At 63.1% G+C, this 11,749-nt stretch overlaps 1 protein-coding gene across 5 annotated transcripts; it reads right to left on the reverse strand.

Annotated features, from left to right (window-relative positions):
* Positions 1 to 37: 37 nt before the first annotated feature.
* STK25 (serine/threonine kinase 25) lies at positions 38 to 10,664 on the reverse strand. Of its 5 annotated transcripts, none has more exons than XM_019711691.3 (12): positions 10,525 to 10,664; positions 9,886 to 9,987; positions 5,887 to 6,117; positions 5,200 to 5,256; positions 4,589 to 4,697; positions 3,812 to 3,969; positions 3,551 to 3,736; positions 3,051 to 3,196; positions 2,680 to 2,794; positions 2,393 to 2,464; positions 686 to 822; positions 38 to 549 (listed from the first exon to the last, which is right to left on the reverse strand). In XM_019711691.3, the coding sequence occupies exons 2-12, from the start codon at positions 9,913 to 9,915 to the stop codon at positions 510 to 512; spliced, it is 1,281 nt and encodes a 426-aa protein (XP_019567250.1). In that variant the 5' UTR covers positions 9,916 to 9,987; positions 10,525 to 10,664; the 3' UTR covers positions 38 to 509. The 5 variants fall into 5 exon arrangements, with proteins under 5 accessions (XP_019567250.1, XP_019567249.1, XP_074172669.2 ...); XM_019711690.3 differs by having other exon boundaries at positions 10,463 to 10,608; XM_074316568.2 differs by having other exon boundaries at positions 3,051 to 3,431; positions 3,525 to 3,736; positions 10,463 to 10,608.
* Positions 10,665 to 11,749: the final 1,085 nt, after the last annotated feature.

Raw genomic sequence — 11,749 nt, forward strand, 5'->3', positions numbered from 1 at the left:
CCCCGCCAGGTGCAGGTCCCTACCCACCACCAGCACGTTTCCAATTCAGGTCTTTATTGAAAGTGGCAGGAGCCTCTTGATGTTCTATGAAAACTAACACTGTAACCTCAGGATATACAGGGAAGGAAGGAAGTTCAGTTTTCTTAACAAACAAAATATTCTGGCTGACACACGTGCTTACAGAAAACACGGCACCTGATGTGACACCACAAGGCAAATGTATGGCCACCATCGGCCGAGTGGGGACAAAGGCTCATCTGCCTCAGTCTCCACGCATCAGTCTGAGCGGCCGCCCCACCAAGGGGGTCTGGACAAGACTGAGCCTGCCGTCTCCACGGGGCTGCTTGGCTCCCCATGGATCTTTGCGGCGGGAGGGGGAGGGGGACAGCCCTCTGCACAGGGTGGGGGGCCATGAGCCCACAGTGAGGCCCACATGGCGGTGACACGTCAGCCAGATCCTCACAGAGCTCCGAACAAAGACCCTCCTGTCCGCCTCCAAAACAGTGGCCTCAGCGGGTGGACGTCAGGTGGTTTCTGTTGTGGGAAAACCTGGAGGAGAGAGGCCCTGTCACGCTTCTGCCCCAGTGCAGGCCCTGTGGGAAGCCACAAGGTGGCTCGGGCCCACTGTGGGCAGCAGGGGCCCGCCGCCCCGCCCCAGCCCTCAGAAGCAGGTCGCCCCCCTCACCTCTGCACGCGCTCCACCAGGCGAGCCATCAGCTTGTCCGAGATGCCGGGGCAGGACTCCTCAGCCAGGCTGAAGGCATTCTCCAGCTCCTCCAGTGCCCCCACTCCTCCGCCGCTCTGCCTGTGTTTCTCCTTGAGCTGTGGAGGGACCACCGAGCAGGTGTGGCAGGAGGAAGGGGTGGGGACCGAGTAAGGCCGTGGGTGGAGGCCCCCGACAAGGACCACTGAGCAGAGGGCGATTATTCCATACTCTCCTGGTCAGAGGCTCACGCCGCCCCTCACCTTGCACTTGGGGGTCCCAGGCAGCAGGCCTCCACCCCCACCAGAGCGCTCTGCGCTCCTCGCACCGCCACGCTAAGGACAGCTGGGTGGCGCCGAGCACCTGAGGGTTCTGAACGCAAGCCCAGCCACCTGAAGGCAGGTGCTGCCTCTTGGGGAATCTCAGATCGTGGTTCTCAAGAGGGGCCCGGCTAACCACAGGGCTTCCTCCCAATTGTGGGTCACAGAAACTCTCAGCTCTGGTCCAGTGAGCTTGAGAAAACAAACCCCCAAAACTCCCAGAGTGCACTGCACAGCCACACTGCCAGCTCTGACCGTTGAGGCTACAGGGTTCCAGCAGTCCCCTTAGCCCTGCTGCTCCAAGCTGTGGGAACCGGCTGGAAGAAGCCGCACTCTCCAGTTGACCTGGGGGCGGGGTTGGACACTGGCCAGCATGGTCCTCCCTGCCACACCCCTCATGCCCACAGAAACGGAAAGACGCATGCCTCCCAGGACAGCCTACCCAACAGCCTGAGCTCAGGCCCAGCCCACAGAACCCGGAGCTCCAGGCAGTGGCCCTGGTTGCCTGGGTGGCACTCTGCTTCCCTACTGAGCTCACTACAGTGCGAAGGCTGGCAGCCTACAGTGTCCCAACTTCTAAGACGGTCCACTACACATGCGCAAAGCAGCCCTGGGAGATGCCAGCCAGACCCTCTTCTCCAACACCTGCCACTTCCCCAGGCCCCACCCCACGTGGGGCCCAGTGTGAGGACCAGCCCCTGATCCAACTGTCCAAGCCAAGCCCCACAAGTTCCCACTGTGCAGCCCCAAGTGCCTGCAAGGCCACTATGACAGTCCCTCTGCCCCACCAACTCTACCCAACCTCCTCGCCCTCGAATTCCAGGCTCCTGGGGGTTGGAGCACGCCTGCTGGGCCCAGATGCCCCCACCTCCCTCAGGAAGGGACTGCTGCCTCCACGCTCTCACATGCTGGACCCCACATGCTGCTGTCACTCCTGGGTGGGAGCTGGTCACATGACCTACTGCTGGCCCTGAGTCCAGGGTGTGGGAGCTCCTGGCTACACCATACTCCTGGGGGTGCTACCAAGGTGACAAACACCATGTCACGTGGCCACTGGGGGTCAGTCGCCCGTGAGCCCCCTGCCCTGGGCCTGACGCCCTGCACCAAGAACTAGATGTGCCGGCTCTTCTGGTTACCCACACATTTGCAGTTCAGAGCCACCCTGGGGTCCCAGAGGCCATGGAGCTGGCAAGGGTCCCATTAGGGCAGTGTGTCCCAGCCATTTCTAGGCCCCCGCTCAGGATACCCGGCCCACAGGTAAAACCACAGTGGTTTCCACCAGACCTGGAAACCCCATGTACCAGGTGGGGCCAGCCCCCATCACCACGGTGCTCCAGCTGCCCCATAGGACCCCCGGCTCCGCACTCACCTCTCCGAAGACAGGCCGGACCAGCGTGGACAGGCACTGGGACCGCGGCTGCCTCTTGACAGGCTCTGCAGACTGCAAGAGCAAGACCACAGGGGGTGAGCGGCGGCGGTGGAGGAGTGGTCAGGACAGGTGTGCCCTGCCCCCACCCCATTTCTCGCCTCTTTGGAAGGCGCAACCTGTGGGAGCACAAGGCCCAGGAGAGGTGCCACCCCACAGCCACCTCCTGGGTCAACTGACAGGCCCCACCCTCCCAACATATGCGAGGGGCCTGGCCTGGTGGGCCAGACCTTCTGGGGGCCATGCAGGGCCGTCCCCTTGTGCAGCTTGCTGTGCGGGCTCGGCCGGATGGTGGGAGGGAATGTCCAGATGGGGCCCTGCTCTCCGTCCTCAGCATCTCCATCACTGCAGAGGGGGGTGAAGTCACAAGGGCCCTGGGTGCTGGGATTCAGGGGCGTCCCAAGCACACGCCTTTCAGCCTCCCCGCTGCCAAGGCAGCCTCACAGCCCTAAGTGCCAGGTAGGGTCCTACCCAGGCCGCAGGGCCCAGGTGATCACCCAGGTCCCTATCAACTGGCCCCCACCTCCCTGCCCTGAGCAGGGACCCCGCTGGTGCCTTGGCGCCCAGGGCTGGGAGCCCGCGGGACAAGCAAGGCCCCTACATGTCAGAGTCCTCGGAGCTGGACTCCTCGCCGTGCCCCTCCGACTTCCAGCGCTTGTAGCGGTCAATGAGCTCGGTGAGGAAAGAGGTCTTCTTGGTGTGGCGCGTGATGAACTTGTGCTTCAGGAGCTCTTTGGCGGTGGGCCGCTGCAGGGGTCGGACATGGCTCAGCAGGCAAGGGGACGGTGGGCTCTGCCCTTCAATCTCCGGGAGGAGCTTGGACCCGGCTGGGGTGTGGTGTGGCCTTGCCTTCTTGCTCAGGGAGGACTCAGTGAAGGGTCCCGGGGTGGCAGGGGGCAACTGGGAAGCTGGGCAGGACTGCATGCCATCCCCCCAGGTGAGCACCCTCCACAAGCTGTCCGACGCTTTGGCAGGGCCCACTCTGGATGGGGGGTGGGTTGGGGTGAGGTAGGAGCTGGTACAGAAGGGCCACACCACACCCCCTCCACGCCCTGCCCACCCCCCCACCCCTCACCCAGAGCCAGGAGACTGCAGGCTTACGAATCGGGGGTCCTTGTTGAGGCAGGCCTCCACAAACTCTTTGAAGGGCTTGCTGTGGTGGCCCTCCAGCGTGGGGGGACTGTTCTTGGGGATCAGGAACAGGACACGCATGGGGTGCAGGTCGGAGTTTGGAGGCTCGCCTTTGGCCAGCTCGATGGCTGTGATCCCCAGCGACCAGATGTCAGCCTGAACAGAGCCACACAGGACATTGGCCACTGGGGCCTGAGCCACCACAGCTGCCCTCACACCCGTCATGCCCACCTTGAAGTCGTAGGCCGACTGTTTGATGACCTCGGGTGCCATCCAGAAGGGGGTGCCCACAAACGTGTTCCTCTTGATCTGCGTGTCCGTGAGCTGCCCCGCCACCCCGAAGTCTGCCAGCTTCACGTCACCCTGCTCCGAGAGCAGCACGTTGGCAGCTGCTCAACACAGGACAGCAGGCCTCACACTCGGAACCATGAAGCCCCTATCCCTGTCCACCTGGCCTCAGGGCTGTCCCCGGGACCTCGGCTTGTCTCCACCCAGGAGGCAGACGGGCCCAGGGCCACAGGCCACTGCCGGCAAGTTCTCTCAGCGTGAGGGCCCCTCCCCTCCCAAGTGCTGGCCTCTTATGACAGATCCCAAGAACAGAGCAACTGCCCTTTTCTGGCAAACTGCCCTTCCCACTCCACCACTCATCTCGTTAGGCCCCTCGGCCACGTCCTTCCCGAGGGACACTCGGCAGGGCTGGCCCACAAGAGGGCTCAAACCCACCCCCGACATAAGAACGCACACTTTCGGTGTAAACAGGTTCCCTTCTCACACTAGAAGCGCAGCTGGTATGTGACGTACGGACACAGGGAACTAAGGAAGCTCAGCCCATTGCTGGCAGTGTCGTCTGGCAACGGGCCTGGGGGTGCCACTCAGGCTCCAGCCGCCGCAGGGAGTGGAGGCCGGGAGCGCTGAGCTACAGGGCCCCACACCCAGACCCCGGCGCCACCAGCGCGCCCCGCACAGCGACCTGCCACCTCGCCCGTGCAGGAGCCGCGCCCCAGGGACCTTTGATGTCTCGGTGGATCTTCCGCTCCGAGTGCAGGTAGTCCAGGCCCTTGAGGATCTCCCTCAGGATGGTGGCGATGTAGGCCTCCTCCAGGGGGCCCGGTTTCAGCTGCAGGCAGACGGGACAGTAGCTAACTGCCCAGACCCATCGCCAAGGCCTGAGCTCGACCCCCTCCACCAGAGGACGGGTGACCCTGCGGAGGGCGGGGCTTCCTATTCCATCAACTACTTTGAAATAAAACGAAGTTTCAGATGCGGAGCAGGTGGCTGTGAGGAGCCTGTTTTTAGAGAACAGGTGCTACCGTCACCTTTGCTATAAAGCTAACAGATGAGAATGGGTCTCTGCCACACTCCTGAGCCTGTATATCTGGGGGCACTAACCCACCTGTCCCTCACAGGCAGCAGAGAGGCCCAAGACCCCTCAGCACCAACCAGTGGGGCTGCAAACAGCTCCTAACACCTAACACACCAGGGCAGTAAAGGAGAGGGGACCCTGGGAGCCCAGGGGCCGTGGGCGGTGGGTCCAGGGACGCTGGTGGGACACCCCACAGCGACCTTCCTGTGTGGTGCTGCCCCTGGCAAGCCGCCCACTGTTTCAACCTGCCCCTCACCAGGTCCAGCGCGGAGCCGCCGCCCAGGTACTCCATGATAATCCACAGCTTCGTGCTCTGGGACCAGAGAAGTGCCTGTCAGCATGTATATGGCAGGAAGCAAGAAGCCCCCAGACCCCACGACACACACCCTGGGGCCCCTCAAGGGCCCTCCCACAAAGGGCTCCAGCAGCCTCCGACCTCCCTTCCCATCACACCCATTGCGGCAGCTTTGCAGACCGGCCAAGTGCTCAAACTGGCAACCAAGTCCACTGTGCCAACAACCCTTCAAAAACCAGGCTGGGAGAACAGCTGCCCAGCCCGCACTCGGCCTCGACACCTGCAAACCAGGTGTCCCTACGCAGCCCCCAGCCCGCGCTGGGCTCTGGGCTCCAGCTGCAGGGCTCGCTCCCACAGTGCTACCATCCGGGCCTCCTAGATGCCGCCCCGTGGGGGTTGCCCCAGCCCCGGGACATGGTGCAGCCAGGCGAGGCGCTGGGTCACACAGCCAATCCAGAGCCACTGCGCCTGCAGACCCTGCTCGTGCCTGGCCACTGCCAGGGCTCTCCTAAGGATGAGACCAGGTAGCCCCACACAGCTGCCTGGCCTCGGGACTGTCGTTTTGGGGGGCCCCTCGGCCCAGGCCTGGCCTCCCGCAGAACCCTGGGCCCATCGCTCGCTCTGGGTGGAGACCCCGCCTGCAGGCACCTTCAGGTAGGAGCCGAAGTAGCGGGTGATGTAAGGACTGTCGCACTGACTGAGCACCGTGATTTCCTGCTGGATGTCCTCGATCTCGTCCTCCGCCTCCTCCAGGTCGATGATCTTGATGGCCACCACCTCCTTGGAGCGGTTGTCGATGCCCTTGAACACCTCCCCGAAGGAGCCCTTGCCGATGCGGTCCAGCTTGGTGAAGAGCGCCTCGGGGTCCACGCGCGAGTGCTGGGGAGAGGGGGCCGTCAGGGGCCGGGCCGAGCACCAGGCCAGCCAGCGCGCTCCCTACGTTCTCTGCTCTGCTCGTTCCTTCTTGCATCCTTTTTGTTCAGAAAACGTAAATGTACCCTCCACACCAGGGAAAGACCCTGAGAGCACAGACGCCTGGCTCCAGCTCAGGGGCCAGGGCCACGAAGGTCACCCCTGCTGGCCCCCCTCAGGTGGGGGAGACCAAGCAAGGCACAGTGAGGGTTAAAAGGGACGAGGAGGTGGAGCTCGGAGACTTTAGGCAGCAAGACACCCCTGTGTGGTGCTGTCAGGTGGAGCATGTACAGCCCCAAGAGTGAACGTGGTGAAACCCGTGAGCTTAATAATGTGTTGACGTTGACTCATCAGTTGTAACAAACACATGACCCTAACCCAGACGTTGATAATAGGTTAATACCGAGGAGACTTGCTCATTTTCCTGTAACCCTAACTGCTCTAAAAAACAGTCTATTAAGAAAACACACCCAGCCTGTGTGAGCTGACCTCTCCCTGCAAGCCTGTCAGCCACACCTTAGAGAGGGCTTCCTCCGCCACCCAGACCCAGTCCTCAGGACGCTCCACCCCACACCAGCACCCAGCTGCAAAGCCCTGCGTTTCTGGATGCTTGAGCCTGGACCCTCAAACAGCACAGAAGACGGCCCACTTGGCCCTCAGACTGCAACACAAACAAGGCCTGACAGGCCAGAGACGCGGGTGCAGACAGTGGCCAGGCCGAGAACCATACCCTTGACCCGAATCCTCACTGACCCCCAGGGCTCCTGGGAACGCTGAACTCTTTCAGAAAGACAGGGGCAGTCCTCACAGACCAGCGACGAGGGGGAACCGGGTGCCTTGGGCAGGCCCCAGAAGCGCTGGGGGTGGAGGCCTGGCATCTTGTCCACAGAGGTGGAAGGGGTTTTCCAAGCCCCACAGGCATCAAATGCATCAGGCACACCTCCCTCTGAAGAGGCCCCCCCTACTCTCCCACACACCCCCACGAAGCCAATGTGAAGGCAAAATCACGCTCCGCCGGCTGTGCTGTGCCCGGTGCTGAGGGCCGTCCCAGGGAGGGAGTGTCTCCCCAGTCTCAGGGTTCCCCAGGGCCTGAGCTCACCTCCGTGCTGGGCTGGCCTGGCTGCAGATGGAGGCCGCATGTCAACCAGAAAATGCAGTTACCTGCCTTCCCAGGGTTAGTAACCAAAAAGAAGGGGACACACACAGGCCCACACCTGTGAACACGCCACGCCATGTAAGCCAGAAGAGTGAAGGCTGCACGGGGACAGGTGCTTTGGCGGGGAGCGGGCAGGGGCCGGGGGCCAGCAGCAATGTCTCAACACAGAATCCTCCCCAACAAGGCAGCTGGGCAAGGCCACAGCCAGAGGCAGATGCCCCATGCCGGTGGTGAGGTGTCCCTTGCACTGAGGCTCAGCCTGTTAAGGAATGCGGCCGTCCCCACTGGAACTGGGAGCCCAGTTCACATGGAAGAGAAACAACCGCGAAGCTTGCAGCCAGCCTGCTGCCAAGAAGACCCCAAAGCCAAGGTCAAGGGAAAGCAGGCTTCAAATCACAGCTGCTCAGGTCTTCAGGTGTGACCTACCATACCGCTGACCACTGAGCGACCAGCACAAAAAGGCTTTCCTGACGGAGAGAAAACCTGCTCCACTGGCTTCCACGTGGGGACCTCGCTGCCCCTGTCCGGCCTTGGCCAGAGCCGATCTGGTCCCCCGCAGTCGCCAAAGGAACCCCAGCCGGCCCGCTCAGACCTCCACTGCCTCGAGCAGGAGAACACAGCGCACCCCCTAACCCAGAGTCCAGGCTCCACAGAAAGTAGGGCCCCGAGCCTCAGGCACCACTGCGGATCAGTCAACTGAGTAGACAGGGTGTGACAGGAACACTCCTGCCTAACACGGACCCTACAAGCCTATCACAGGGACGACCCACTCCCAGCCTCACCGGCTGAAGGAACGACACGCAGCTCTCAGGTCTGGGGGCCCGGGAGCCCTTCTAGACCAGGCACGTGGTCTGGACAACCGCTCAGGTGGCTCAACTGGCTCTGGTGGTCAAGGCCCTTGTTCTCAAGTCAGCCCTGGCACTGCCAGATTTGGGGCTACCACATGGTAGACTGTCTGCCATTAGTTTGACCCCACAAAACAAGAGCCAAGCCGTCCCCAACCACCACACGACAGGTGACAGCTGGTAAGCACATGGTGCTTTCGCACCCCCAGCCATTTGGCCTGTAGGCGGGGTGACATCAGAGCAGGAGCACAGGCTGTGGGGGAGCTCGCCCGCTGCTCCACACAGGGACCACCCACGAGGCCACAGTGACAGCCGTCTCAAGAGAAAATGCAGACCTATCAGGATTCCCGCTGCCGACAAGGCTGAGTCTTCCGCCCCTGAAAGGACAAGGGGGCTTCCTTCCTTTGGGGTCCCTTTCCCAGCTCCTCAGCGCCCACGCCCCCTCCCCGGGCCTGACTGGACACCCAGGCCAAGCATCAAGTGCCATCAGCACAGCGGTACAGGGGCGGCTCCCCGCTCCAATTCCTCCCTGGGCCCATGGCGGCTACTCCTCCAGCTCTTAGAAAACAAGCTCGAGGCGGACTTTTCTCCCAGCGCCTTAGCCACATACTCCACCAGACACAAAATGTCAAACATAAACGCAAAGTCTGTTAGCATCATTCAGCGTCAGTCAGCAAACCCCGTCCCATCTGTGGCCACAGCTGGTCCAGGATGCTCTGCCCAACAGCCCTGCCCAGCAGCTGCGTGCGGCTTCCGGGCGGCTCCTCCCTGCGCACCACTCGACCAGCTTCCTGCTCCTCCTGCATGCTGAGCTCCCCGACTGAGTACTTGGGAGCCAGCAGTGGGACTCCTCTCTGTAAGAGGCCACCCCCACGCCTTACGCAGTTGGCTTAAATCGCATCTAGGTAACAACTAATAACGAGGACACAGGAAAACCTGGCCACCAGGTGGTTTACTCCACATCAGCTCCAATCACACTTTCTTTCACAAAAAAGAGGGGCGGTCCAGACCACAAGCCTCCCAACTGCCCCCCTACACACACCCTCCTTTCCAGGTGGCAGCAGCAGGCCCTCGTTCCAGGCAAAGTCGGGGCACACTGCAGAGGGTCCCCCAGAGTCAGCCAGTGAGTCAGACCCCTCAAGGTGGCTGAATACCGGGAATTCTCAGAAGCAGCCAAAGCAAGGAGGGCAGTACCATCAGGCAGCACTCCACCGCCCCTCAATGGAAACACTCATGCGTGTCCCCCACTCCTACCCAAGAGCTGCCTGATCCCCTTCCCAGCCCCCCTCAACCGCCCATCAGCGAGGGGTCCGCCCGAGGCCCTGCCCCAGCCCAACACCGCCGGACTGACAGCAGCGCAGGCCCCGGCCGTGTGGAGCCGGGCTTCGCAATCCCAGCAGAGGTGCAGACCGGGTCCTGCCCAAGCCACCCCGCCCCTCCCGAGCCGGGCCTCCCACGCCCTCCACTGACCTCTCACCGCGCTGGTGAGATGCCTGCGGGCTTCTGCACCCAAAACGCTGCACCAGCCACGCTGTCGGCCCGGAGCCCCAGCAGCCTGAGCGCCTCGGGCTGCGCCCCATTTTGCCCGCAGGTGAGCAGCACAGGTTTCCCACGAACACTCTCTCCTCCCGCGCCCTCTCCTGTCGGACTCGGCAGTCGCTGCTCTGGTCCCCGGCGGCCCAGGCGCGCGGACACACAGCTTCCCACTCCCACAATCCCGACACGAACCCTCACCTGGTTGGCAAACCCCCTGAGGTGGGCCATGTCTGCGCCGCCTCAGAGCAGCCGTCGCAACCGCGGGAGGCCCCGGGAACCCGGCTCGCTCGCTTCAGTCAACTGGAGGGAGAGCAGGCCCGCTCGCTCGGTGCCCCAGGGCACGCGAGGCTGCGTCGGGGACAAGCGGCTGCCCCCGCCCGCTCAGTGCCCCAGGGCACGCGAGGCTGCGTCGGGGACAAGCGGCTGCCCCCTCGTCCGCCCACCTGGAAACAAGCTCCCGAGGGGGGCGGCGCGCTGGAGTCGGGAAGGGCCCCGGGAAAACCCCCCACTGCAGCCCCGCCGCCCCGCCTGGGCCCCGCGCCCCCCGAAGGGGTCGCCCACCCGAGCACCGCTCGAAGCCCCGCCCACCCGGCCCCGCCCGGGACCTGCCTTCGGACCCGCGCCCCGCGCCCCGCGCCAGGCCAGCGCTCCCGGCGCCCACCCCCCGCCGGGGCCCCTCTCTCCCCTCGCCCCGTACCGTCCCCTGCCCCACTCGCCACCGCTCGGCCCCCTCCCCAACCGCCCCAGGCGCGGGCTCGCCCAGCAGCGCGCCCACCTCCGGGGTACTCCATCCCGGCCTCCCCCGGCCCGCTCCGCAGTGCCCGCGCAGGCTCCCACCCGCAGCCTCCGCTCGCCCGGGGGACACCCGGACCCTCCAGCCCGCGAAGCAGCAGCGGCGGCGGCGACGGCCGGAGAAAGGCCGGCGGCGGCGACGGAGAGGGCGGTGCGCGGCGTCGTGGCCCAGCGCAGGGCTCTCAGGGACACCGAGTCCGGCCGCTCATCCAGTGCCTGTGCGTCTGCCCGCGTTGGACTACAAGTCCCGGCAGGCCACGGGGCGGGGCGGAGTCGCGGCCCGCAGGCGCGCCGCGGGGCTCGCTGGGACTCCGAGTCCCGCTTCCTGAGAGGCTCTAGACTACGTCTCCCGGCAGGCCGCGGGACGGGACCGGGTCCTGGAGGCGGGGCCACGCCTGCGCCCCGCTTTGGCGTTGGGTCCCGCCTGCGCTCTATCTTGTCTCTTTTGTGCCTTCCTCTTCCTCCGCCCTATCTTCCCCCGCTCCACTCTCCGTCCTCCCCGCCCTCCTAGTCCGCTATCCAGTCCGCTCTCCACCCGCGACCTTCCTCCTATTCGTCTCCCTCCGCCCCCCGACTCCTCTCCCCTCCACCTTGGAGGGCGTGCGCCCTCCTGCTGCTGCTTATCTGGCAGAACCTGGCTGGCAGCACCCACAGGGTCCTGAGGGGAGGAAAGGACCGACACATGTGGTGCATACACACAGTGCAATATTATTCAGACTGAAACAGGACTTTCTGACACCTGATGCCACGTGCATAGACCTGAGGGCGTGTGAGCAGTGAAATAAGCCAGACACAGAGGGACAAATGCTGTGTGATCCCCCTTGTATGAAGTCCCCAGAGGAGTGAGATTCAGAGACGGAAGTCGATGGTGGTGCCAGGGCTGGAGAGGGGGAGGGAGTGAGTGTTCAGCAGGGACGCAGTGTCAGTTTGCGAAGACAGAAAGTTCTGGAGACAGAGGCAATGGTTGCAGAACGATGTAAATGAGCTGAACAACAGAGCTGTGCACTTAAGCACGCTTCACACGCTCACTTTTATATGATGTGTGTTTTCCCACAATTATAAATAAAATGAAATAAAAGGGAATTAAGGTCTGACACATGCTAAAACAGAAGAACCTAGAAAACAGCTAAGGGAAATAAGCATAAGAACTCTCCCGTGGCTGAGTTTCTCCGTCAGGAGACAAATATTGTATGATTCTATTTATATGCGGTATCAAGAGTAGGCCAATTCAAGAGACAGAAAGTAGAATAGAGATTTCCAGGGGCTGGGA

Source organism: Rhinolophus sinicus, chromosome 17 (genome assembly GCF_057876585.1).
Source record: "Rhinolophus sinicus isolate RSI-liver-muscle chromosome 17, RSI-T2T, whole genome shotgun sequence".
In the NCBI taxonomy this organism is placed as follows: Eukaryota; Metazoa; Chordata; class Mammalia; order Chiroptera; family Rhinolophidae; genus Rhinolophus; species Rhinolophus sinicus.

Bases quoted from the DNA above. Each gene is read 5' to 3' on its own strand.
- STK25 (XM_074316568.2), bottom strand. From the start codon at position 9,915: ATGGCCCACCTCAGGGGGTTTGCCAACCAG. The intron at 3,970-4,588 runs GTCCCTGGGGCG...TGTGTTGAGCAG, and splicing joins GATCCACCGAGACATCAAAG to CTGCCAACGTGCTGCTCTCG. The intron at 823-2,392 runs GTGAGTGCGGAG...GTCCCTCCACAG, and splicing joins TCCGGCCTGTCTTCGGAGAG to CTCAAGGAGAAACACAGGCA.